Source organism: Scardinius erythrophthalmus (assembly GCF_964197995.2).
Source record: "Scardinius erythrophthalmus genome assembly, chromosome: 6".
Taxonomy (NCBI): domain Eukaryota; kingdom Metazoa; phylum Chordata; class Actinopteri; order Cypriniformes; family Leuciscidae; genus Scardinius; species Scardinius erythrophthalmus.
Genome location: NC_138226.1, coordinates 24,868,241 through 24,893,399, shown reverse-complemented (window position 1 = coordinate 24,893,399; position 25,159 = coordinate 24,868,241). Strand labels below are relative to the sequence as shown.

Genomic DNA, 25,159 nt, shown 5'->3' with positions numbered 1-25,159 from the left:
TTTATTTTAACTAAAATTTGTATAAAGATGATTCTCAACTATGTAATGAAAGATATATTCGAATTAATTGATGCACCATTTTACTTTATGCAATATGTGGGTAAAATGGCCATAAATTAATATTCCCATTTAATATCTATACACTGTATCTAATGTGCACATTAATGTGTTTATTGGAGCAACATTTAATGTAAAAAGAAGTGTAATAATTGGAGTAATAATTAGCAACATTGTAATAATAATATCTAATATTTCATTCATAGGAATATTGATGTATAATTTGTTTCCATATTCACTTGTTGTTTCAAGTCAAGTCAAGTCAAGTCAAGTTTATTTATATAGCGCTTTTCACAACATAGGTTGTATCAAAGCAGCTTCACAGTAATAAATTAAAACAATACATCAATGTTTGTTTCTAGTGGAACGTCCACGTTTGGTAATGCTGATCAATAGTATCGTTGATTGATTAATTCAATTAAATATCCCCAAATATCCCCAACTGAGCAAGCCAAAGGCAACAGTGGCAAGGAACCGAAAAACTCCATCAGGTGACCTAATGGAGAAAAAAAAAACCTGGGGAGAACCCGGGCTCAGTCGGGGGCCAGTTCTCCTCTGGCGTTTATGAACTAGAGACCGGATTTAACTGTAAGATTAAAAGTATTATATAAATGCCTGGCTGAAGAGATGCGTCTTTAATCTAGTTTTAAACTGGGAGAGCGAGTCTGAGCAACGAACAGTATCCGGAAGACTATTCCAGAGTTTTGGAGCTAAATGTGAAAATGCTCTCCCTCCTTTGGTGGATCTGGATATCCTAGGTATGACCAAAAGCCTCGAATTTAGTGATCTTAAAGAGCGCGGTGGATTATAGGGCGATAGAAGATCGGTTAAATAGACTGGAGCTAAGCCGTTTAGGGCTTTATAAGTCAGTAGCAATACCTTGTAATTAATACGTGACTTTATAGGTAACCAATGTAGTGATGATAAAATTGGTGTTATATGATCATATTTTCTTGATCTAGTAAGAACTCTAGCGGCGGCATTTTGAACTAACTGTAGCTTGTTTATTGAGGATGCAGGACAACCAGCTAATAAAGCATTACAGTAATCTAGTCTCGAGGTCATGAATGCATGAACTAACTTTTCTGCATCAGAAACAGATAGCATATTACGTAGCTTAGCAATGTTTCTAAGGTGGAAAAAGGCTGTTTTTGTAACATATGAAATATGATTTTCAAAAGACAGGTTGCAGTCTAGTATAACACCCAGGTCTTTTACTGTAGAGGATGAAGTAACAGGACATCCTACTATGTTAAAGTTGTATTGTGAGAGGTTTTGTGGGTGGTTTTTTTGAACCGATAAGTATTACCTCTGTCTTGTCTGGATTCAATAAAAGGAAATTGCGCGTCATCCAATCTTTTATATCTTTAACACACTCTGTCAATTTGGATAATTTAGCGTTTTCATCCGGCCGTGATGAAATATATATTTGAGTGTCATCAGCATAACAATGGAAACTAATTCCATGTTTCCTTATAATATTTCCAAGTGGCAGCATATATATTGAGAATAATAGAGGGCCTAAGACAGATCCCTGCGGCACTCCATAGTTTACTGGAGTTATGATCGATTTTTCTCCATTTAAATAAACAAAATGGTAGCGGTCAGATAATACGATCTAAACCAGCTTAATGCTTGTCCTTGAACACCAGTATAATTTTGTAGTCGATCTAAGAGTATTGTATGATCTATAGTATCGAACGCAGCACTAAGATCAAGTAAAACTAGTATTAAGATACAGCCTTGGTCAGAAGCTAAAAGTAAATCATTTGTGATTTTAACGAGCGCAGTTTCAGTGCTATGATGCGGCCTGAACCCAGACTGAAACTTTTCATAGATGTCATTTTCTTGCAAGAAAGAGCCCAGTTGAGAGGACACAACTTTTTCTAGTATTTTAGACATAAAAGGTAGATTTGAAATTGGTCTATAATTTGCTAGATTATGTGGATCTAATTGTGGTTTCTTAATGAGAGGTTTTATAACTGCCAGTTTAAATGTTCTTGGAACATGACCTAATGATAAAGATGAGTTAATAATATTGAGGAGAGGCTCTTCCACTACAGGTAACACTTCTTTCAATAGTTTAGTTGGTATAGGATCTAATAAACATGTTGTTGTTTTAGATGAAGTGATAAGTTTATTTAACTCTATTTGTTCTATAGTTGTAAAGCACTGTAATTGTTCTTGCGGGGTGATAATTGAGGCTGAATTATAAGGCGCAATTGAGGATTGAACGTTTACAATTGTGGTTCTGATGTTTTCTATTTTCTCAGTGAAGAACTTCATGAAATCATTACTACTAAACTGTAACAGAATATTTTGTTCAGGAGACATCTGTTTATTTGTTAGTCTAGCCACGGTGTTAAATAAGAACCTAGGATTGTTATGGTTGTTTTCTATTAGTTTGCGGAGATGCTCAGCCCTGGCCTCTTTTAGGGCCTTTTTATAACGTGACATACTGTCTTTCCATGCGATTCTAAAGACCTCTAAGTTAGTTTTTTTTCCATTTACGCTCTAAATTACGGGTTTCTCTCTTTAGAACACGCGTAGTATTGTTGTACCATGGTGCTTTACTTTTCTCTCTGACCTTTTTTAGTCTAATGGGTGCAACAATATCCAATGTACCAGAGAGAATGGTGCTCATAGTGCTAGTTAATTCCTCAAGTTCATCTGTTTGTTTGGGTTCACTGAGCAGCAGAGACAGATCAGATAAGCTATTTGAAAAATGATCTATGGTGGATGGAAGGATTGTTCTGCCTAATCGATAACGCGGCGCAGCATGATATATTACAGGGGTACGTAATATGCAAGTTACCATGTAATGGTCAGTGACATCTTCACTTTGTGGAATGATATCTATATCGGTTGGATCGGTTCCATGTGATATAATTAAATCGAGTGTATGATTAAAACGATGAGTTGGTCCGGTAACGTTTTGCTTAATCCCAAAGGAATTTAATAAATCTGTAAACGCAGCCCCTAGCGCATCATTTGAATTATCTACATGGATATTAAAGTCTCCAACAATTAATGCTTTATCGAAATTAACTAATAGGTCTGAGAGAAAATCTGCAAACTCTTTTAGGAAATCAGCGTAAGGCCCTGGCGGTCTATATACGGTAGCCAAGGCTAGAGATAATAGGGATGTTTTTCTAACATCTAAGAGCGTAACATTTAGTACAAGTACTTCAAATGAAATAAACTTATAGCCCGTTTTCTGAGTAACATTGAGAATATCTCTATAGATTGTTGCAACACCGCCGCCACGACCAATCAGACGGGGTTCGTGCTTATAGGAGTATCCTGATGGAGTAGACTCATTTAGACCGAAATAATCATTTGGTTTAAGCCAGGTTTCAGTAAGGCAAAGTACATCGAAGCTATTATCTGTGACTATTTCATTTACAATAACTGCCTTAGGTGTGAGTGATCTAATGTTTAGAAGACCTAGCTTTAGAAATTGTTTTTGATTACTAATAGCAACATTTTCTGTTTTAATAACAATTAGATTTTTTTCTAGATCCTGCAGTAGATTTATTATTTGATCTCACTAAACGAGGAATAGACACAGATTTTATGCAATGTTCAACACTATTTATATCAGTTAAATTGGTGCAGCAGAGACTATGATTTGGACTTTTGGTTACTAGTCAAAAGGTATTTAACGTTTTGGAGATGTTATCTGACAGAAGATCCGATCCGAATCTGCTTGGGTGTAAGCCATCAGCACGGTAAAGCCTAGGACGCTCCCAAAACAGATTCCAATTATTTACAAAGAGCAGTTTCTGCTCAGTGCACCATGACATTAACCATTCATTTAGCGCGAATAATCTACTAAACTTTTCATGACCTAGTCGGTACGTGGGAAGCGGTCCTGACACAATGATCGTTATATCAGGCGATGTGCTGCGTACCGTATCGATCAGATTCCTGAAGTCTTTTTTCAGAACTTCCGTCTGGCGCAGCCTGATGTCGTTCACTCCCGCGTGCAGGACAACAGTTCCGACGCGCTCGTTCAGAATCTCGGGAACGCGAGCGGCGATTTCAGAAACACGAGCACCAGGAAAGCAGTGACTATGCACCTTACTTTTATTTAACGTAGCGTGTACGTGTCGAACGATGGAATCGCCGATGATCACAGCATCACGTTCTGTTTCGCGAAGAGGGGAGAAGCGGTTTTGTGTGGATATCTCGAAAACCGGGAGGGTCGGAGAGAGTTTTCTTGGTCTAGACCTGACTCGCGTCTTCCGCTGCGGAACTATCCAGGCTTCGTGGTGGCATGTTGGAGCAGGAGTGAACGAGACCATGGCTGATCGCGACCTCGACCTCGACGCTCGGGACCGATGTTGAGAAACGCACGGAGTAGACGAGGTCGGAGTCAGCGGGTTAGTAACGTTAATCTCTGATTTGTGTGCATCGGCGCGTGATGTTTCAAGAGCCAAACGCCGGTCTATCAGCTCGGCTTGTCTCACTAAAAGGTTGTGGATCTGTTTCTCAACAGCTTCCAGCTCAGACTGCACAGCGTGCAGCTCAAATGTGTCCTCACCTGCACCAAAAGGTAGGCTACTTACATCTGATATATTTGCATTTTAACAGATAGACAGTACGTTAAGTTAGCAACGACGCTACAGTGATGCTATCAATATTGATACTAATTTATGGCTTAAGTCTTGGAAATAATCCGTCTTTTTAGTGGTACGGGTGTAGAGTAGACGCACGATAGGCGAAAAAAAGATGTTTGTTTGTAAATGAATGCGGAGAAGACGCGTTCAGCCGTGATCCACGGACGTAACCTATAAGAGTATCCAGCGTTGGATCACTAGGCTTGAGACGCGTCTGCTCAACAGTCCGCCTTGTAACTATGAGGTGAGGAAAAGTAGAAAATGTTCGTTGTAAGTGAGTTTAAAGAGAAATCAAGAATTATAAATCAATCGATGGAGCTCCAAAGACAACAACGCGTGATGTTGGTTTATGAAATACAATTTGAAAAGTAGTCCAGGTTTATCAGGCACAATATATTATCATATTTCCATTAAGTGCTACATTTGATCACTAAATTAATGTCAAACATTTTTAAAGACCAAGGATAAGTTGTTTTCATGGTGAAACCTCCAAACATTTTGTATCTCTGAAAAGTCCTGAATATGCTATTTACAGGACACCCAGGTTGTGACATGTGACGTATGGCGTCAGAGAAATTCCCTAAAATTGTCCACTATAGTGGACAAGAGTCTATTCCTGGGTCCCAGGAGGATATACACACAGAACAATGTAATTAGATGAACAATGTAAAAGTAACTGTAAAATGGCCACTAGAATTTAAAAAAAGTTCCCTCCACTTATAATGTTAGTCAAGGTTTCTTGCACCCAAGAGCAATAATTTAGTTTTAAAATTAGACTCTTAAAATAATTAGACTGACTCTTACAATACTTTGTTGCTGTACTTTTGATATTATATTTATATTATGTATATAAATGATAATTATATTAATAAATTAATAGTATTGATATAATACTATTAATTATAATACATAATTAAAAAGAACTATTTGAAATATTATTATAGTACAATAGTATTATTAATTATATTTGAATAGTGTCCTCAGGTACGATTGACTCTCATCCGTGTAGTTCATACTTCATCAGTGGTTCTGAATACTGAGTAGGTTTGCTACAGTATGTATATTAAATGGGCAATCACATGTTGCTGTGCTCATGACATCATTATTATGATCGGCTCTGATCTATGTGATTTTTCTCAAAGTGTTGCCATTACTGCTGGTTATTATTAAAGTCTGTAGAGTCTTCACTAGAACTGTCTGAAAATATGCATGAGATTTACAACAGATTTGCCCGTGAGCCATGTGCAAAGTTAATATTTTCTATTTCCTCATAAATTATGCGAGAATCTGTAAAAATGAAATGATCCCTGATGAAATTGCATTTTTGATTTTCTTGACTAGATATTGTTCCAAGGCTTCGGGAAATGTGCATTAATTAATCAACAGGTTGTTTTTAATTAATTTAATTCGAGACAGGGTTTATTTTACTGTTTAATTCATGAATCACATAATGTGATTTTGCGAAGGACCATCTTCATTTTCTCTACTTGCATCAAAAAACACTCTCTCAACCCTTTGCTCAGAAATTGCCCTTTTTCTGTGCCACATAAAAGACATCACTCATAACCCAGGTGTGCTATAAAAAGAGCAATCACAGTCTCTCTGATCACCACTCATGTACCCTCATGTCAATCATATTTTGTCTTTATGTTTCAATAAATTTCTGCGGTGAGGTGGCTCTGTGGTCCCCACTCTTGTGGTTGACCTTGTTAGGCAGTCCCATAAATGCATAAAGAGCCACTTGATCTTCAACGGTTCATGTTCTCGTGCTTGATGTTCAGTACAAAAGAAGCCATGTTGTTAAGTAGCGCTTCAGATTTTGGAGATGCATTGTGATGCTTCAGAAGTGTGCTATTTATACGAACACCCCCTGTGTGTCAACCCATCACAGGATTTGTTTTAAGTCAGGCAGTAATCCACTGTATGTAAATACCCTTGTCTTTTGATGTTTTAATAGAATGCCAGATTGAAGTCTGCTGCTACAAATATTAAACAAAAGACAGATGTTTAGTTTGCAAAATGTTTCTAAATGTGTCCCGCATTAATTATTCCTGCCTTAGGTTCTTGAGACAATGTTAAAGAGAGAAGCTCTTGTCCATAGGGAGGACATTTTTTAGTACACATCCATTGCACCTAAAAATCTACTGATCTGAGGTTGGAGTTTCACTTAGTGCTTATAGGGCATCGGAGTGTGTTTATGCTGATTTTACAATAGTCTGCAATCACTTACACAGGAATCACAATAGCAGACAACAGTGTTTAATGTGCTGGAAAGTTTTGATTGATTGTTGAATTTTGTGCATGGCCTACAGAAAATGACAAAGTATGTCATGTGAGACAGAAGTGCCAGTACAAAAACACATTCATAATGCAAGTTCTAATGTTATAATGCAAGCACCTGGTGGTTTAATAAAGTACTCTAATAGTTTAGTCACAAAAATAATTAATTTTACCCACATATTTATATATTTATTTACACTGTAAAAAAAACGTGCTGCCTTACATTTTTATGTACAATCAACTTGTGTAAGTAATTTCAACTTAAATTACTTTCAACTGGCTTAAAAATGAGTGGAATGTAAAAACATGTAGCTGTAGCTAGGAGCTGCAATATGGTTGCTAGGGTGTTCTGGATGGCGGCTTGGGTGTTGCTAGGTGGATGCCAGGGCATTCTGCTTACTAGCACAAGCACCCTTCCTCCACAATTCTATAATAGAATTGCAACTGTTGGTTTCAGGAAGTAAAAACTTGTTAAAGCCGTCAGCACTCAGTGGAACATCAGTGGAATTCCTGGTGAAAAACATTACCCATGATGCTGTACAGAAAATTACACCAATCAGAGGGTCGAAAAAAGCAATACGCTCCAAAATAGCTCTTTAGCTCCGCCCGCTCCCATGAAGCACTGTGAATGATGAAATCTAGTCGATCTACGCTCTCAAAATACTTATATATTATGCATACTTTGCAATAAACTTAATATTATATGTTTATACATATAATAAACTTTTGTTAATAAGTAGTTTTCTATTTCTCCATTTTTTTTTTTTGATTATGCTGTCCGCAATGCTTCATGTGATTGCAGTTCTTTCCCTCACTAAAACTGTTAAGTACACATTCTTGTTGTCTTTTTGTCAAATTTTTTTTTGTAGTGTTGTGATTCACGTAGTAGCTGATTAACTTGTCTCATGGCTTATAACTCTTTAACAGATACTATTTTAAAATACATGTGAAAAAAATAAAAAATAAAAAAAAAACTTCTGGAACCAGCGCTGCTGAAAAAGAGGGCGGACACTGTTGCGCTCTATTCTAGATCCCTCCTTCAATGATAGTGTATGGGATTTTTTTTTAAATTACGCAATAACTTCAGAAATCTGCATGATTTCAAGTATCAATTATGTCCCTATAAACAGTGGGAGATGCATTATGTGAGGTAATTTAATATTGTTCTAAGTGCTAACTGAGAATCAGTAATAGTGATGTTTGCCTTAGAAAGTACCACTAAAAATCATTAATTTAATAAAACAGAGTTATTATTTGTGGTTGTTGCTATGGTCACATGCCCTTGAGAACAACCTCATTCTATTTTGAAAAATTGAAAGGAACAGAGAGGTATAGGGGGGTTTCTCAGCTTGACACAAAGTTGTTGTTAAGTGGCTGCTTCCCCCCATGCAGTGATTAGATCTATCTGCTGTGTAAATGAGTTCACAGCTTCACACCACATCACTTGCTTTTTTTTTTTTTTTTTTTCTTCATTCCACATGTGAGTTCTGTTGTTTAATTTCGCTCCCAAACACTTTCAAGTACAAAAAAAGTTGCTAAAGCCAACTTGGATTTTTTTTTTTTTTTTTTTTTTTGAAAACTCCCTTGACTCCACGGTTATCTTGAGATCCAGGGGGTTGCTAACAAGTCTATAACAACAAGAGCGTACTTCACAACAGTCCAGGTGTTCACAGGACTTTCCCAGAAGAAGTAACCATTTCCTGATATAGAGCAAGCGATTTTTTCTAACCTTTCGGGTCTATTGAGCTAAAGAAATTAAGGGTCACTTTCCCTAGCACTTCCAGCTAATCAAGCGATTCAGTTTTCATTACCTGCAAGCTAGCCACTTATTAAGTACAATTACACGGCAATTGTTTCATGCTGTCTCTCAGTGGGAGTGAGTGTGAGGGATGTTATTATTTTTGCATATCACAGACGTGTGTTTAGCGGTAGCGTATTCTCACCTAAGATGAGTGAGAGACAGACTATTTTCACAAGGCATCAGATCATTTGAATAGGCCGGGATTCCCTGTTTCTCAGTCTAATGGGTTTGATGCAGTTGTGAAAAGCTCACGATCATGTCAGTAATAACACCAGACATATGTTTGTCGGCTTTGACTGATGATGACAATCGTATATCATTTATTGGCCATCTCATTCTGGTTGACACGTTTGATAGTTGACTTAATCATCCTTGGCTGATTTACTAGTCCTTCACTGCATGCTGTTTTTCACAGAAATGACAGGTTCACATTTGAGTCGACGATGAGTTTTATGGTAAACTGATTCTAATTAAAATGGAAGTGCTTTTCCTCTTCCCTGTGGTCATTTGGATTGGAGACCTTTTGGGAATAGACTTCTTTTCTTTTTTTCATCTTGTTTTTAAATCTGCAAGTTTCCATACTTCTAGAGCGTTAAAGAAATTAAATTTGAAATACAATCTGCCCCTGGTGAAAGTATTCCCATCTAAAATTTGTTGTAAATCAATATTTAATAAAGAGTATTAAAGAAGAGGAAGAAAATGAGGATGGCATCATGGGAGCTGAGTTCAGTTTTATGAGCATCATTTTCAAAGAAGAGCACCACAAATATTCACCCTCTCAAATTATGAATATATATCAACATGACAGCAACATGTGTACTGTGTATATATAAATCTGTCTACCAATATCTCTGTGTATATTTGTGAGTTTATTTGACTATCTGGCAAACAGAGTTTATTGAGGGACAAGAGTATCTCTGTATTAATAGGAAAAATGATCACTTATGACTGTATGTGTACAATAGAAATATAATTAGAATTTTTTTTTTTTGTATATTAATATGTTGTTGAGTCATAAGACTAAAAACATCTTAATTCAAGGACCTCATGAAGGACATTACATTGAGTGTCGTTCTAAATTATGTGTTTTAAACAAGTTGGAAGCTATTATCCTGATGGATTATTATGTTTACTTTTGCTCCAGGATTATGCTGAGAAGGGGAAAACCTTGGCCAAAGCCCTGGAGGACCTCAAGGCCAACTTCTACTGTCAGCTGTGTGACAAACAGTATTACAAGCATCAAGAATTTGACAACCACATCAACTCGTATGACCACGCTCACAAGCAGGTAATGGGCCTGTTGTCTGCCCCTTGAGACGTCCACTGATGCAATGCATTGCAATAATAGAGTGTTTTAGAATATGAAAACAGATGGATTTTGTAGCACACATGTAAAGCACAAGACAAATGACTTCCCCTTTGACTCAGAGTCAGTGGAGTGGAGGTGGTCTTATGGAGTTTTATTTTAGGAGGCCATAGAGCAAAAGCAGGCAGGAAAATTGGAAGTCCTAGTGCTTTGTTGTTGTTTTTTCGTGTTGTTTATCCCCTTTTCTCGGGACAGTGTTAAACCTCTTTCCCAGCATGCTGCATAAACAAGTTAGTGTGCTAGTTTTGTTGACCTGTTCTTAAGCACTGCAAATTGTTTAAGCCATAAAGCCTACATGCGTGAAGTTTTCCTGAGAATAGCTTAATAGTCTCATCCATATCTAGATCCACTGAGGCATTTGAATATTATACGCGTTTCAATATTATAAGTTAACAAAAGTGCTAGTTTGCAAACAAATCATAGAAAGCAACAAAAACATGTTTGCAGCACTGTTGTGCTTCATTCAGAAGTTAATTGACAAAAAAAACTTTCAAAAAGTTTTACGGTTAATGTGGATGGATGGATGGATGGATGGATCACTCCATTTCCTACAATGCATTGCGTTGTTGAATTTGTTTAAATTGTAATTGAATTCTTCAATTCTGAGAAATTCTGCAGCAAACAAACATATCTTAACTTCAAAGCAGTTTCACACTCAGGGCCCTATCTTGCACCCAGCGCAATTGACTTTGTACACCGACGCATGTATCATTCCTATTTTGCACCCGCGCAAAGCGGACTTTTCCCTCCACAGACGCACGTCGGTAAGTTAGGAAATACACTTGTTCCCCAGGGCGGTTCAGGGCAAAGAGGAGGCGTGTTCCGGCGCAAACGTTCCTTCATGCCATTTTGCAGGTTTAGAAAACAATTGTGCCACTAACCAGGAAAAAATAGTTTAAAGTCAGTGGCGCGTTGCGCATGTTATTCATATGCTATTTTAAGGGCGCATGCTTGGCCATAATCAATGTAGCGTGTGCACAACGCACATACACTTTGATTCTCTCATCTACACAGAAGCAGCCGTTTTCATTTTTGCAAATCATACATTATTACGGCCGTGACGAGAGCGTTGCTCTCCTTGGCTGTGAACCGCTTCTGGCGCGCACCTGGCAAATCCACCATTACAATAGCAATCCGCTATGGAAAAAGCGCATCTGCTCTTAAAGGGAATGTGAGATGACGCTCTGATTGGTTTATTTCACGTTACGCCCAAACCACACCTATGAATAATGAAGCTACTTCAGACCAACCCATTTTAGATTTGCGCCGGGTGCAAGAGTCATTTATCCCGCCGGGAAAATAGCAACAGCGCCCAAGACCCGCCCACAAAGTTACTTGCGCTTTGCGCTTGACACTTGCGTTTCAGATCGGTAAAATAGGGCCCTCAGTGTATGTTGATTTAAGAACCGCCAGCATCCAAAAATAGCAGTATAACCTTTAATAGCAAGTTAAAGCTTTAATTCCACCACTTGTCCTGCTGTTTGATATCGACCCTGACCCCTGTGCTCTGACTCAATCAGAAACTAAATGCATGGAGTCTCTGGGGCCTGCTGCGCTGTCAATAACAGAGCTCACTGAACTATTGACTGAACACCATCTCCGCCACCCTCCACCCATGACCTTGCTATTGAACACTGCAAAAGGAGTGAAATTAATGGATTATAAAGGAAAAAGCCACTCTCCCTCACTCTTTGATATGGGTGCTACACTTTTTGGATGCTAGATTGTGTCATTCAGATGTGTTCGTCGCATGGCCTCCTGTCTGCAGAGTTCAAACTATTCTACATCACCAGAACATCCTACCATTTACCTCCTCAATGAATGAGGTTGATGGATGAACAGCACAATTTCCCAGCAACCCTCTGAGGCTGGCAGAGCATGTCTGCTGAGAATATAATGGAGTATGGGAGACTCACTGACCCACAGGAAGCCTAGAGCTACAGAAAAGCCTGGTGTTCCTGTCGGTGTGTGAATCATCACTGCCAAGCCTTCACTGTCAGCCTTCGACTGGTCTCAATGTTGCCTTTAATTAAGAATACATGTCCGGTCAAAAAATTACTGTGTTAAAATTTCCATTCATTCTCAAGTGAACTGTCAGTCATGTCTGCCCCCATTGTACATGAAAGGATTTCACAGGGTATTTGCAGTACAGCTCTCTCAAATCAGTCGTGTATCCTACTATAAATGATGTAACCACATCCAGTCATGTGAAATACAGGCTACATGCATTAATGGCTCATTCCAGAGCTTCTCTCGCCAAATATATTAAGAGTCAATAAAGAACAGCTCCTCCAAGCAATGCACCTGAGAGTCAAATAAATATAGCCCACGCCAACCTGTTTGCTATTTTCTGCAAGAATGGCTGACAGTGAACCAGCGCAGCGGATCAGGCCTGAGTTTGCCCATACTGTGCCAGCAGAGAGTGACAAGATAGGTGCTGAAAGATAGAGGGCAGGTGCACAAAGAGACCCTATCCTGATGGGATCAAACTAGTTACCCTGATGTGCCCACTCCACACTGAGCAGCCCTTTAACATGACAAAATGATATCTGATGTGACCGCCTCGCATTCCCCTGACTATGAGCCCCAGCCATGGTAAATGCAATCACTGAAGCCTTCTCAAATAGGAGAGGTTACAGCGCCACTGAACTGTGTATAACTGTGCAACCTGAGTGGAATGCGTAATGTTGGGCCAGATGACTCTACTTGGCTGCCTGGAGAAACCATCGCTGTTTTTACTCTCAGCTATCGCTAGCACGGAATCTAACACATACAGTAGTCTGTCCTGCAACAAAAATTATTTTCAAAAGGGCCTGTCATCTGTCTTAAAGCTAAGCATCAACTATTAATGGATAATTGAAAGAAAGCTTTCAGGATTAATTGGATGTGATAACTGTTCTAGAGCTGGTTGTTGCTTGGAGACATCTAGTGCTTTCAAAAGGAGTGTAGTCTTTAAACACCCATAAATATCATTTCCTTGTGAATTATTAATGAAAGTTAATTTAGATTATCTAACAGACCAAAGGGAGTGTACACTGCATGTACAGACATAATCCTAATCGATAAATCTCACTGCCTGAGATGCATATACAGCCTTAGCATCAGACCCTCGTGGCAGCTTCCATCAATCTTGCATTCAAAGCACAAAGCCTTTCAGACCTGGAAACAAATGCAAATTAGCATCACTGAGTTTTATCTAAAATAAATAGGACAATTTCATGGAGTTTAGCAACCTCATCCTCAGCTTCTTTTTATTTGCACAGAAAATGGATTTGATGAAACATAACATTGGTGTGCAAACACCTTAATTACCTTCCTTCTCTCTTGAAGAGATTTTTAATCTTTTTGTTGTGTATCCCTCAATGTGTGATACACAGCGATACCCCAGTCTTCATAATGAAAGGTTGTTAAAGCATGGAAAAAAGATTCATGGTCTCAAAGAGGATTAATATTTAAATAGCTTTTGTTGTTTTGACGTAGTTGACATACTAAGATAGGTGAATGAATGAGAGATTCTTTGTCCCCCCTCAGAGGCTGAAGGAACTGAAGCAGAGAGAGTTTGCCCGCAACGTGGCCTCCAAATCGAGGAAGGATGAGAGGAAACAGGAGAGAGCTCTCAGACGCCTACATGAGCTTGCTGAACAACGCAGAGAGGTGCAATGGTGGGGGACGTTTTGTTAAATTGTCCATATTTATATACAATGTGCAAGTGTATACATATATAGAATGGGGTCTAAAAGTCAAGAAAATCTGCTCTTTTTCTTCTGAAACATTCTTTTAAACATGAAAATAAAGATAATGATATTTCAAAGTTAAATAAAGATGGAAAGATTTAAGTCACTGATCAAACAAGCCCTTTTTCACACTGATAATGTTCACTTATTTGTATAAAATGTCAGATGTTCTTGCTTCCATTGAAGATGTAATTTGATTCTGAAGTCATTTTGGATACCATGGCACAATCATCTTGTTTCCCTGTGGAGTCCAATCCTCATTATCATCCCCTTATTTGGTTAGTTAAAAGTGTAAATGAACCTGGCACATGCATTTCATGATTTTGTCTTTCTTTTCTTAATCTTTTCTGATGCAGTGCCCCAGGAAGTGGTCCTATGTTTAAGTCTACTACGGTGGCAGTGGAGGGTTCTTTCAGGGAGTCCTGCTGTGATGATGCCCAAGAAGAGAACCACAGCTGTGCGGCTCAAGATTCAGGGGGTCAGATCCATTCCAGCAGTTGTGGCTTAGCTAGTAAGCAGTCATTGTGGCCGTACAATGGCAGGGCCAAAAAGCAAACTTTCAGACGCAAAATTGCATTCTCTTTTTCCTTTCCAAAGAAAGCGTCTGTTAAGCTTGAGTCATCAGCGGCGGTTTTCTGTGAGAGTATAGAGGAGGGATCAATGGAGCGGAGCCGTAGACAAAGACTCAGAGCACCCCCTGTCGAGCTTGACCTCCCCAGCTCCCCCATGGAGGAAAAAGTACTAAATTGTGAAGAGGCAATTTACAGCACTGGCACACAGCAGGGCAAGCACTTCCAAGAAAGTGACAGCACCGGAAGTCAGGGGTCATCAGATATCCCTGTGGCGAGGGAGAACCCCTCGTCAACGGCGTCAGATTTGTGTGCTTTGCTCGTTTACTCAGAGGATGTGCCCAGTCCTGCCGTGTCCCTCATAAACACTTCCCCCTTTCGTTTAAACAGTGCTGATATTGTTCTTGACTCTGACGACTCTGTTGAGAGCCTGAAAAGCAGCATTGCTGAAAGTAAACCTGATACCTCTGAGGATGTGACAGTAGAGGAGAACAGCATTACAGAGGAGGGGCACTCAACCATCATTGAGTCTCCGGAAAAGACTTTCTCAGATATGTCACCTAAGAACGATTCTGCTCAAAAACAAGAACAAGTGGGGGATGCAACTGCTAAGACACCTTCCCCTTTCACAAAACCCAGCCAGCCTTTTTTCTCTGTCCTAAGCAGAGATGGTAACACCATCTTCCAGTGGCCCTCCGAGATGGTGACCTTCACAAGGACAGAGCCATCCCTGTCTTTCAGTTGCAACCCCCTCCATTTTGACTTCAAGAGGTCACGGATTAGAAGGTCTGCTGATACTCAGGAGATGACTGAGCTCAAAACTGATGAGGAATTATCTGTCTGCTCAGGTTTCAAATCCTGCCACTCTGACAAGCACATTGAGGAATCCACAGCCAGCCACAGAAACAGTCCCAGCGAAGGACCTGAAGGCAAGGTCAGAAAGTGTTATCAGTTTTCAAGTGACACAGAGAGTTGTGTCAGGCTGAAAACACATGACAGGTGTAGACATTCAAAAGATTGGATTCATGCAAGTAAGAGGGCTGAAAAGAATTTGCGGACCAGGGATCGACGTCATTACAGAAGCCACTGCAAAAGGAAGCGGAGGAGGCGGAAGAGGAGGAGAGACAGATACCGGGAAACAGAGAGCAATATGGTGAAATCTAAGAAATTCCACAGACGACCTGAGTGTGTGGAAGGACTTGATAGCCAATTTAGAGGCACCACTTCACAGCAAGTGCATCCATTAGAGAAGTCAAAGCAATCAGCTCAAAATCAGACTGAGGACAGCAGCACAGCTCCCGTAGTTGAGGAAGGGGTGGGAGGCATGAGGCAGGAGGCAACAGCCGATGAAAACGGCTCAGCAGGCTGCATCATTCTCTCTGATGAGTTCTGTGCTGATGGTGAAAAGGTGCTTAGGAACAGCAGGGAAAAGCCTGACAATCCAACTGCAGGGGAGCTGACGACCATTGGACAGTGTTCTCGCAGCCAGGAAGCATCTCACTCTCAGAGATCCAGTGCAGCCGAAGGGTGCCGAGAGGAGACACCTTCATCACCAGAGACTAACAGCGATGGACCATGTGAAGGACAAATTTCTAAAAGACGACGAACAGATTCTCTAAGTGATGTAGATGAGTCTGACGACTCCTATCAGTCACCGGCAGAGATTTCTGATGGGTGCTCAGAACTTACCTGTTGTAAGCATGGGATTATGAGGAAAAGAAAGAGGCGGTCACATGTCCAAGATCAAACGCCATGCCTTGCAAATGAATGTACCGCTGTTAAAAACAGTGTTCTGGAAGAAAAGGACAAAGCTGTGGAGGAGTCAAGCCTGAAATGCCTTGTTTTAAAAGGCGTGTGTGACAGCTCGAATGGGTCAGACCAAATCTCATGCAGTATTGATGATGTAGAGAGCAGTGCGGTTGGTCCTCAGACATTTACTTCCATTAGCAGTGCCCTGGGTCATACTGTGGTGGAGAGCAGTGACTGGCAACGGAGCGCCTCCTCTCAGATCAATGCTTCATGCACCAAGGGCAGTCTAACTCTACTAGAGACAGATTCAAAGCTCTCAGAAGAGCCAACAAAGGAGAATAGTAATATCCTTAGTAGCGAGTCTAAGGCAGCACAAACGCACTTAAAGAACTGTAACAAGTATTCAGCGGCTGCTCAGGCCTGCCTGCTCGATGAGAGAGAGTTAGCCCTGCAGAGGACTGAAAAAGCTACTCACGACAAATCATGTCAGCACAGCATTCAAACCCCGCCGCAGAGATTTCACCTAGGCATTCAGGCTGAGGAGAAGTTGAGCAGGGAGTGCTTCCACACCACCAGCAGCCTGTTCCAACCCTCTACATCTTTTCAGGCCCCCTCAGAAAGCATGGAGAGACACTGTCTCCTGCAGATCCAGAGTCATGGACAGGTGCTACACCAGCAGATGTTCCCCACCAAGCTCAAATCTGTCCTGTCCAGGCCTCATATGCCCATGTCATCTGCTGTCCTTCATCCAGTTCACCTGCCATCCTCCTTGCCTTCTGGCTCCATCACAATACGGCACACCATACTACAGCACCACACCGCTTTCCTGCCCCCACAACCCCCTATTTACCCCCAGGTAGTGCCTGTTTCTCGACTCCCCCTGGGGCCAGAGATCTGTCGGCCCACTGCACCTCCCTTCGTGACCCCTCAGCAGGTATCGGTAGTGGCACCCCCTAGTATTCACCCAATGACTGTGACGTTTCATGCCCTGCCACGACCTGCCATGTTTCCGCCCATGTTGCCCCCTCATCACGCTGTCATTCCCCTTCAGCCTCTCTTCTAGCTGTGTGTAATAAAAATGTATTTTGTACTGCAGCAGCGAGAGAAACATCTGCAGCACTGCTCCCTTAGTAAGAATTTTGAGATAGGAAGTTTTCCTTGGGTAACATACAAAAGAATAGTCTTTGCAGTTTGGGAAGGATGCTGTTTCTGTGCCATGTTGTCAGTAGAGATTTTTGCAGACACTTTTATTAGGAAATATATAACTCACCTACCTGATTAAGTCCAATACCTATTTTATTACGATTTGTTGTTAAGAAGATTTTAACAGATTTTAATCATCTCAAAGGCCATCGTTTTGTTGGATCAAGAGCAGCATGATCATTCGGAACACAATTTAGGTGCACATCTTTGTAGAAATAAATGATAAAATATTATAAATACATATGTGCGCTTTAGTCTATATACACAAAGATAATAACAAAATACTGTTATAATAATAATATATACAATAACAATAGAATATATGATGGTTGCATCCAGCATATGTAGTGAAATGAAAACAGGAAGTCCTAAAGGGTCAAAGTGTTATTATGTGCAGTTTACAGAGCTCCATAGTAAACCTGCAGAGAATTGATGTAACACAGACATTCTTCATATGTAACAGCATTTAAAATAAATCACACTGGCACTAGTGTATGAGAATAATTGCTACTTTAAATATAATGTTGCTGTACCTGTCAAAGGCTAGCGGAATGCAGCAAAATAGCGCTATGCACCATGTGCTACGACAGCATTGTGTTGAACACATACATAATGCTCATTTTTATGAGTAGTTTTTATGCAAATCAAAATGCCCATTGCATGTAATGGGGAAACTGAATGTCCCTGTTGAAAGCTGAACTGATACGGGCAAATTATATTTCTTATTTAGCTAATTATGATCAACCTCAGTGCAGTGAATAAACAAACAAACAGAATTATGGTTAAGTTCAGACTACAGAATATGTTATGTGTGGTTTAATATGTACTTCAAATTGTAGATCTTACATGCTGTTGCCTAAAATATTTGAAAAGAAGCACAAAAATTACCAAGTGCAAATCCATATATGGGTGTTTCCTGTATCCCTCATATTGTAATCTGCTTGGATTAGGAGAACATAGACTAGATCTATCTGTAGAACATGGAGTACCCTGCCCTGTAGCAGTTATTGAAGGATTTTTATTATTCTTAGCATATCTTTTTCTATCCAGTGTGTAAATCTGATTGGTTTACATATCCAAAAACGACCAAATGGCCTGCCTTGTGGAGCTAAAGTTAACATTAACAGTTATTCAAAGTAAGCCTATACAACTAAGGCAATTCCCCTTCTCAATTCATTAATATTATTGGTTTGATTTTCATATTTCATGTAAAAAATAAAAAATAAATACAAAATTAAAATAAAATTCTGGTAATATGATTAATTCTAACAAATATTTAACTGAACTTTATTGAAATCCTGCTTCAGGGTAACTTCAAAACAGAAGTGTGGTTTTGTTAGCAAAGCATTCAATTTCTCCTGCTTGCATCAGATGAAAGAAGAGCCTAAACTCAAGAGAAGGATTCATTTACTTATTTAAAATACTAACTTCTAAGACACTTGAATCCAAAAGCAAGTCAAGTTAGCTAGTGAAGAACAGTTAAAATTATGTGTCTTTGAATTCTCACAATCCTTTCATTTTCAAAGGAGATGTGTTGAACTGGAATTAATGACTTAGTTTTGTGGATTTTGCAAATAGCCATATGGAAAGTAGACTGTACTTAATTCTTGATAATTATGCTCAACCATATGTTTTTTTTTTTTTTTTTTTTTTTTAGATATCTTTTTATTTAAAACAGAAAAATCAATAAATAAAAGGCTATACAGCTCCACAATAATATTTCACCACTTCTAGTGAACAGGACTCAAGTTATTTTAAATTATTCAATAATGACAACATTAATAAATATTAACATGTAATAGCTGTATTCAATGCCTAATTAATAAATATTAATAAAGAATCTGTTAATGTGAAGTAGACGGATTCTATTAGAAATGTAACAGAGGAGAAATTTAAGCAAAGCTGCAGTCTATTTAGTTTTTTCTGGATATCCTAAAATCATGTAATTTCATTACTTAATATTGAAATTTGCATTGAAATGAGGTGGTATATGAAAATAAAAAGTGGTGTAGAGAAAGAGAGAGACTGGTGTTTTTGTAACATCTGTTCAACAAAGCCCTGAATACCACCAGATTGCTCCTTCTTAATTCACGCTGATTCTTAAACCCTTAACACATAGGAAATTGTGTAAATGCACAATGTTAATGTTTTATTCCCCGCAGTAAAAAAAAAAAAAAAAAAAAAAAAACATGCTTTGGAAAATTGTATATGCTGTAAATCAGTACTATTTATAAATCATGTAATATGTAATGTACATGTACATATGTTTTATGTTTTTATTGTGCCAGGTACCCTGTATGTATGAATTATTTAGATAAGATAAAAACAACTATGTTTTTTACGCCACTTTGCCAACTGAATGATGCTAAAGTACTATGTAATAAAACAAAGAAACGAGCGCTTGCTTTCATGTGTGTCCATTTAAAATGTGTTTTTGGGTTCACCACACACAGGTGAAATAAGTCCACAGTATATGACTACAAACACACTGGAAATACATGCTTTTTGAAGCCGGGGAAAATCCAGGGTTTTTGTCACTGCTAGGAAAGAACTGTTGAATATTTCATCTTAAGGTCTTGCACAAGCGATGCAGAGGTTATTGAGTGAGACAGCCGTGGTCATTTTCTAGCAACTTTGAGGCAGTGTTAGACCATCGGAAGCTTGAGCTTCTAGTACGCGAGGCTTAAAATTCACACTCCAGTCGGCAGCTTCCTGCAGCAGCTCTCTGAGAGAGTGACATCATTATGCAGAATTATTCTGCCATCCTGTATGAGACTGATTAGCTCAGATGTTCCGCTGTTATTTCCCCTCCAGTCCCTGAATCACATCTCTCCAAGGCTCCACTGTTGTTAGACAGCATTACCTTCTTTCTGCTCGGCAACAATCGCAGGCTCTCTGAGCCATTTTGTGTGCCGACCTTTTTCACTCAAAACAGCACTCGGTAGATTTCCTCATACTTTGTGACTCATAGGCCCAGTCACAGCACTCCCTTGTGCCATTTTGTTTCCCTGGAACGGATGCAAATGATTCCTTCACCCGCTACCTCTATCCCACAGAGCTAAAACATGGTCTTCCTGCTGTCTACACTACTGTTTAAGCACCTCTCCCTGAGCCTGGACGACCCGGAATGAAGGCTGTCGGGCTCGTGTACTTGTGAGAAATAAGCTAAACAACTAACGTCCATACTTATTTCCTTTTTGCATACATTGACATGCAGCATTTGCATAAAGCCTTTGTTATATAAAAGCACCAAATTGCAACATTTTGCTATCTAAAACGTTGTTTTTTCCTCGGAGCGTATCTTGCCTGCAGACTTATGGACCATCTCTTTACAAACACCCACGTACGACACTGCCTCTCACAGCCAGGGATAAACAAATGCCTGGCTACCCTCAGACAAAAGCATTCTCTGCAATCTGAGCATTGTACCGGTCTAATCATGATTTTGCATTCATCAGAATCAGAGCATTATCGTAGTCATCTTGTTTGTATGTTGATCAGAGTCTCACGTTCAGAGGATGGATCCTACATTGGGGATGCAATTAAGAATCTAGGCGTCTCATTTGTGTCGTCTCTTTATCCTTTTTGTTTGTTGCCTTTCTTTTTATTTTCCTCGCAAGGTCAAGGAAATACACAAGAGAGTGATGCAGGAAACTGCAAAACACACAGACTCACGCAGGACTTTTAAATAATGTTTAATTAACGCTTCCATTCTCTTAGAGCAGGTTTTTATTACTAAACGAAGATGAGCTCCTGGATAATTTTACCCTCATTATTATAGAATGAAACAATAGTCTGTGTGGCTCTGAATGGCAAGAGGAGCATCTGAATTAGGGCCTGAACTATTAAATCTGGCTTCAGTTTTTATTAGACACCGTCTGTGGTGTGTATTAAAGTCTGACCTCAAGTGAAGCTCTTTGTAGTTTTTCTTCATAGGGACTGCCTGGGACTCTTTAAGTGCTCGTGTTACAGCGAATCCCACAGTAAGTCAAATAAATTGTCAAGAAAGTTATTGCTAACCTCAATAAGAGCCGATTCGACAGTAGCAAGCTTACAAATTTCATTGCCTGAAGTCTCTGCATGAAAAATTAATAGCGTATAAAGAAATGTCAAATACTATAAACATCTAAACACATTCAAGAATCATGGTTCTAGGCTAATGAATATGAAACCAATAAGCCATGACAGGCCAATCATTTTATCAGGGCTTAAACATGTTCTTAGACAGAGCATGAACTGGATTGCCTTTTACCCATTTACCCATGTAAAATCACTGACTTATGTTCAGTAAAGACTTACATTTATGATTAGTAATTATTGGAATAAACAATTCTTCCACCAGTAGGTGGTTCCCAACTTTGCACAATAATATAGAGCACTGAACATAAAACACAGACTATAGATTATATAGAATAAATGTACAGTAGGCTATATAAATATTAGATTTGGTAAGGTCTTTGCTAACATGAGATATGTAAAAATGTTTTCTGAATCAGAATTTAGCTAACTACTAGTTTTACTATATTAGTTAACTATCAGTTTTATAATTTGTCACACAGCAAAAAAGAAATGAATAAAATGCACTGGATATCATATTGCCTGCATGTCATTCTCATAAAAATGTGCATATAGACCATGACTGTAAACGCTTTTGCAATTTATTTGAAGTCGGTGTATAATTATTTGATGTGTGATCATATCAGCAGGTTTTGAAGTGAATCTTTTGCAGCTTGTATGATTTGTTACGGAGATACACATATTCATGCTTTCTTTAGTTTGAATTGGCTTTAACTTCAAATAAGTTTCTTATTTAGTAGTTCAAACTGTTAGTAACTATGGCTGTGTCCGAATCCCTTTTCTATATGAACTTAATTTTATGTAGAACTTACATCTGAACCATTTATGAAGTACATAGTTACACAGGTGTGTGGTATATTCTACATCTATGTTGACATTGTCCAGTGTGATCTTTGGCCCACTGGCACACGAAAAACCCTGCAGCCCCCCTGTGATGCTGATGAACCTCAGATGATGTGCATTATCCAGGTATCATCTGCATACTGTATACTGCACATAGCAGGGAATGTACAGTATTGCGCTGTTTCAGTCACTTCAGAGAGCTGTGGACATTTCCCCTGCGATGGGAAGGAGGTCACAGGATGTTAACAATCTGAATGGTTTGTGATGGCAATGAATTGCCTAGCTGCTCTCATGACACAGGCTATCTTCATACTGGCCCCGATGACTGTCCCCTTAGACATTTTATTGATCCTGCTGTCACTGATCTAAACACACTGAACTGGTACTGAGATGATTTCTGTCAAAATAGGGGTCAGAGGCTAATTTCACTAAGCTTTTCAATAGAGAGGCCTGAACCTAAGATGACAATATTATATATATATATATATATATATATATATATATATATATATATATATATATATAAAGGTTTGGTAAGATTTGTTTATTTGTATTATTTGCATTAAAAAATACAGTAAAAACAGCAATACTTCAATCTGCAAATGGTCCTAATTTTAATATGCTGATTTAGTGTTAAAGAAACATTTCTTACTACTATAAATGTTGAATATTTTTTGCTTTATATTTTTTTAGAAAATGTTTAAAATATGAGCATTTATTTGAAATAGAAAAATGTCTTTACTCTCACTTAAAAAAAAAAAAAACTTTGCTAAATAAAAGTATTTCTTCAGCAGTCTTTTCTTAAAAAAAAATAAAAAAAATAATATATATATATATATATATCACTGACCCCAACCATGTATAATCTAGTCCTTTTTATATCATTAGTTTAAGTCTAAAGATATTTTCTTTCAGGTGTTTACATTGTATTTTTAACGTTATATGTATTTATTTAAAAAAGATTATCATTAGGAATGTAGATTGTTATATTGTATGCTCAGCACAGATATAACAGATATAACAGATACACTCACCTAAAGGATTTTTAGGAACACCGTACTAATACTGTGTTTGACCCCCTTTCGCCTTCAGAACTGCCTTAATTCTACGTGGCATTGATTCAACAAGGTGCTGAAAGCATTCTTTAGAAATGTTGGCCCATATTGATAGGATAGCATCTTGCAGTTGATGGAGATTTGTGGGATGCACATCCAGGGCATGAAGCTCCCGTTCCACCACATCCCAAAGATGCTCTATTGGGTTGAGATCTGGTGACTGTGGGGGCCATTTTAATACAGTGAACTCATTGTCATGTTCAAGAAACCAATTTGAAATGATTCGAGCTTTGTGACATGGTGCATTATCCTGCTGGAAGTAGCCATCAGAGGATGGGTACATGGTGGTCATAAAGGGATGGACATGGTCAGAAACAATGCTCAGGTAGGCCGTGGCATTTAAACAATGCCCAATTGGCACTAAGGGGCCTAAAGTGTGCCAAGAAAACATCCCCCACACCATTACACCACCACCACCAGCCTGCACAGTGGTAACAAGGCATGATGGATCCATGTTCTCATTCTGTTTACGCCAAATTCTGACTCTACCATCTGAATGTCTCAACAGAAATCGAGACTCATCAGACAAGGCAACATTTTTCCAGTCTTCAACTGTCCAATTTTGGTGAGCTTGTGCAAATTGTAGCCTCTTTTTCCTATTTGTAGTGGAGATGAGTGGTACCCGGTGGGGTCTTCTGCTGTTGTAGCCCATCCGCCTCAAGGTTGTGCGTGTTGTGGCTTCACAAATGCTTTGCTGCATACCTTGGTTGTAACGAGTGGTTATTTTTGAGTCAAAGTTGCTCTTCTATCAGCTTGAATCAGTCGGCCCATTCTCCTCTGACCTCTAGCATCAACAAGGCATTTTCGCCCACAGGACTGCCGCATACTGGATGTTTTTCCCTTTTCACACCATTCTTTGTAAACCCTAGAAATGGTTGTGCGTGAAAATCCCAGTAACTGAGCAGATTGTGAAATACTCAGACCGGCCCGTCTGGCACCAACAACCATGCCACGCTCAAAATTGCTTAAATCACCTTTCTTTCCCATTCTGACATTCAGTTTGGAGTTCAGGAGATTGTCTTGACCAGGACCACACCCCTAAATGCATCGAAGCAACTGCTATGTGATTGGTTGATTAGATAATTGCATTAATGAGAAATTGAACAGGTGTTCCTAATAATCCTTTAGGTGAGTGTATATAAGAATATTATATATTCTTAATGTTACTCAGAAAACAGGTCACAGGTTTAATTAGTTTGCAGTACTTGTGCTAAATGTTACGCTCTTAGATGTAATAAATAAATCCCTATTATCTCTAGCCTTGGCTACTGTATATAGACCTCCAGGGCCCTATGCTGATTTCCTAAAAGAGTTTGCAGACTTTCTCTCAGATCTATTGGTCGATGTCGATAAAGCATTAATTGTTGGAGATTTTAACATACACGTAGATAACACAAATGATGCGTTAGGGGCTGCATTTACAGATTTATTAAACTCCTTTGGGGTCAAGCAAAACGTCACTGGTCCCACTCATCGTCTTAATCATACACTAGATTTAATTATATCACATGGAACCAATCCAACCGATATAGATATTATACCGCAAAGTGATGATGTCACTGACCATTACATGGTAACTTGCATACTACGTACTGCTGAAATTTGTCAGGTTGCGCCACGTTATCGACCAGGCAGAACAATCCTTCCAACCACTATAGATAGATTCTCAAATAGCTTACCTGATCTATCTCAGCTGCTCAGTGAACCGAAACAAACAGATGAACTAGAGGAAATGACTAGCAC

At 39.0% G+C, this 25,159-nt stretch overlaps 1 protein-coding gene across 1 annotated transcript in view; it reads left to right on the top strand.

Moving 5' to 3' along the window:
• Positions 1-19,762, top strand: part of znf804a (zinc finger protein 804A) — a 61,024-nt gene extending 41,262 nt beyond the window's left edge. Inside the window, exons 2-4 of the mRNA XM_081369007.1 lie at positions 9,905-10,048; positions 13,658-13,788; positions 14,217-19,762. Of these exons, the coding sequence (XP_081225133.1) occupies positions 9,905-10,048; positions 13,658-13,788; positions 14,217-17,241 (3,300 nt within the window). The 3' untranslated portion in view covers positions 17,242-19,762. The remainder of the gene's footprint in view (positions 1-9,904; positions 10,049-13,657; positions 13,789-14,216) is intronic.
• The last annotated feature ends 5,397 nt before the right edge of the window (positions 19,763-25,159 follow it).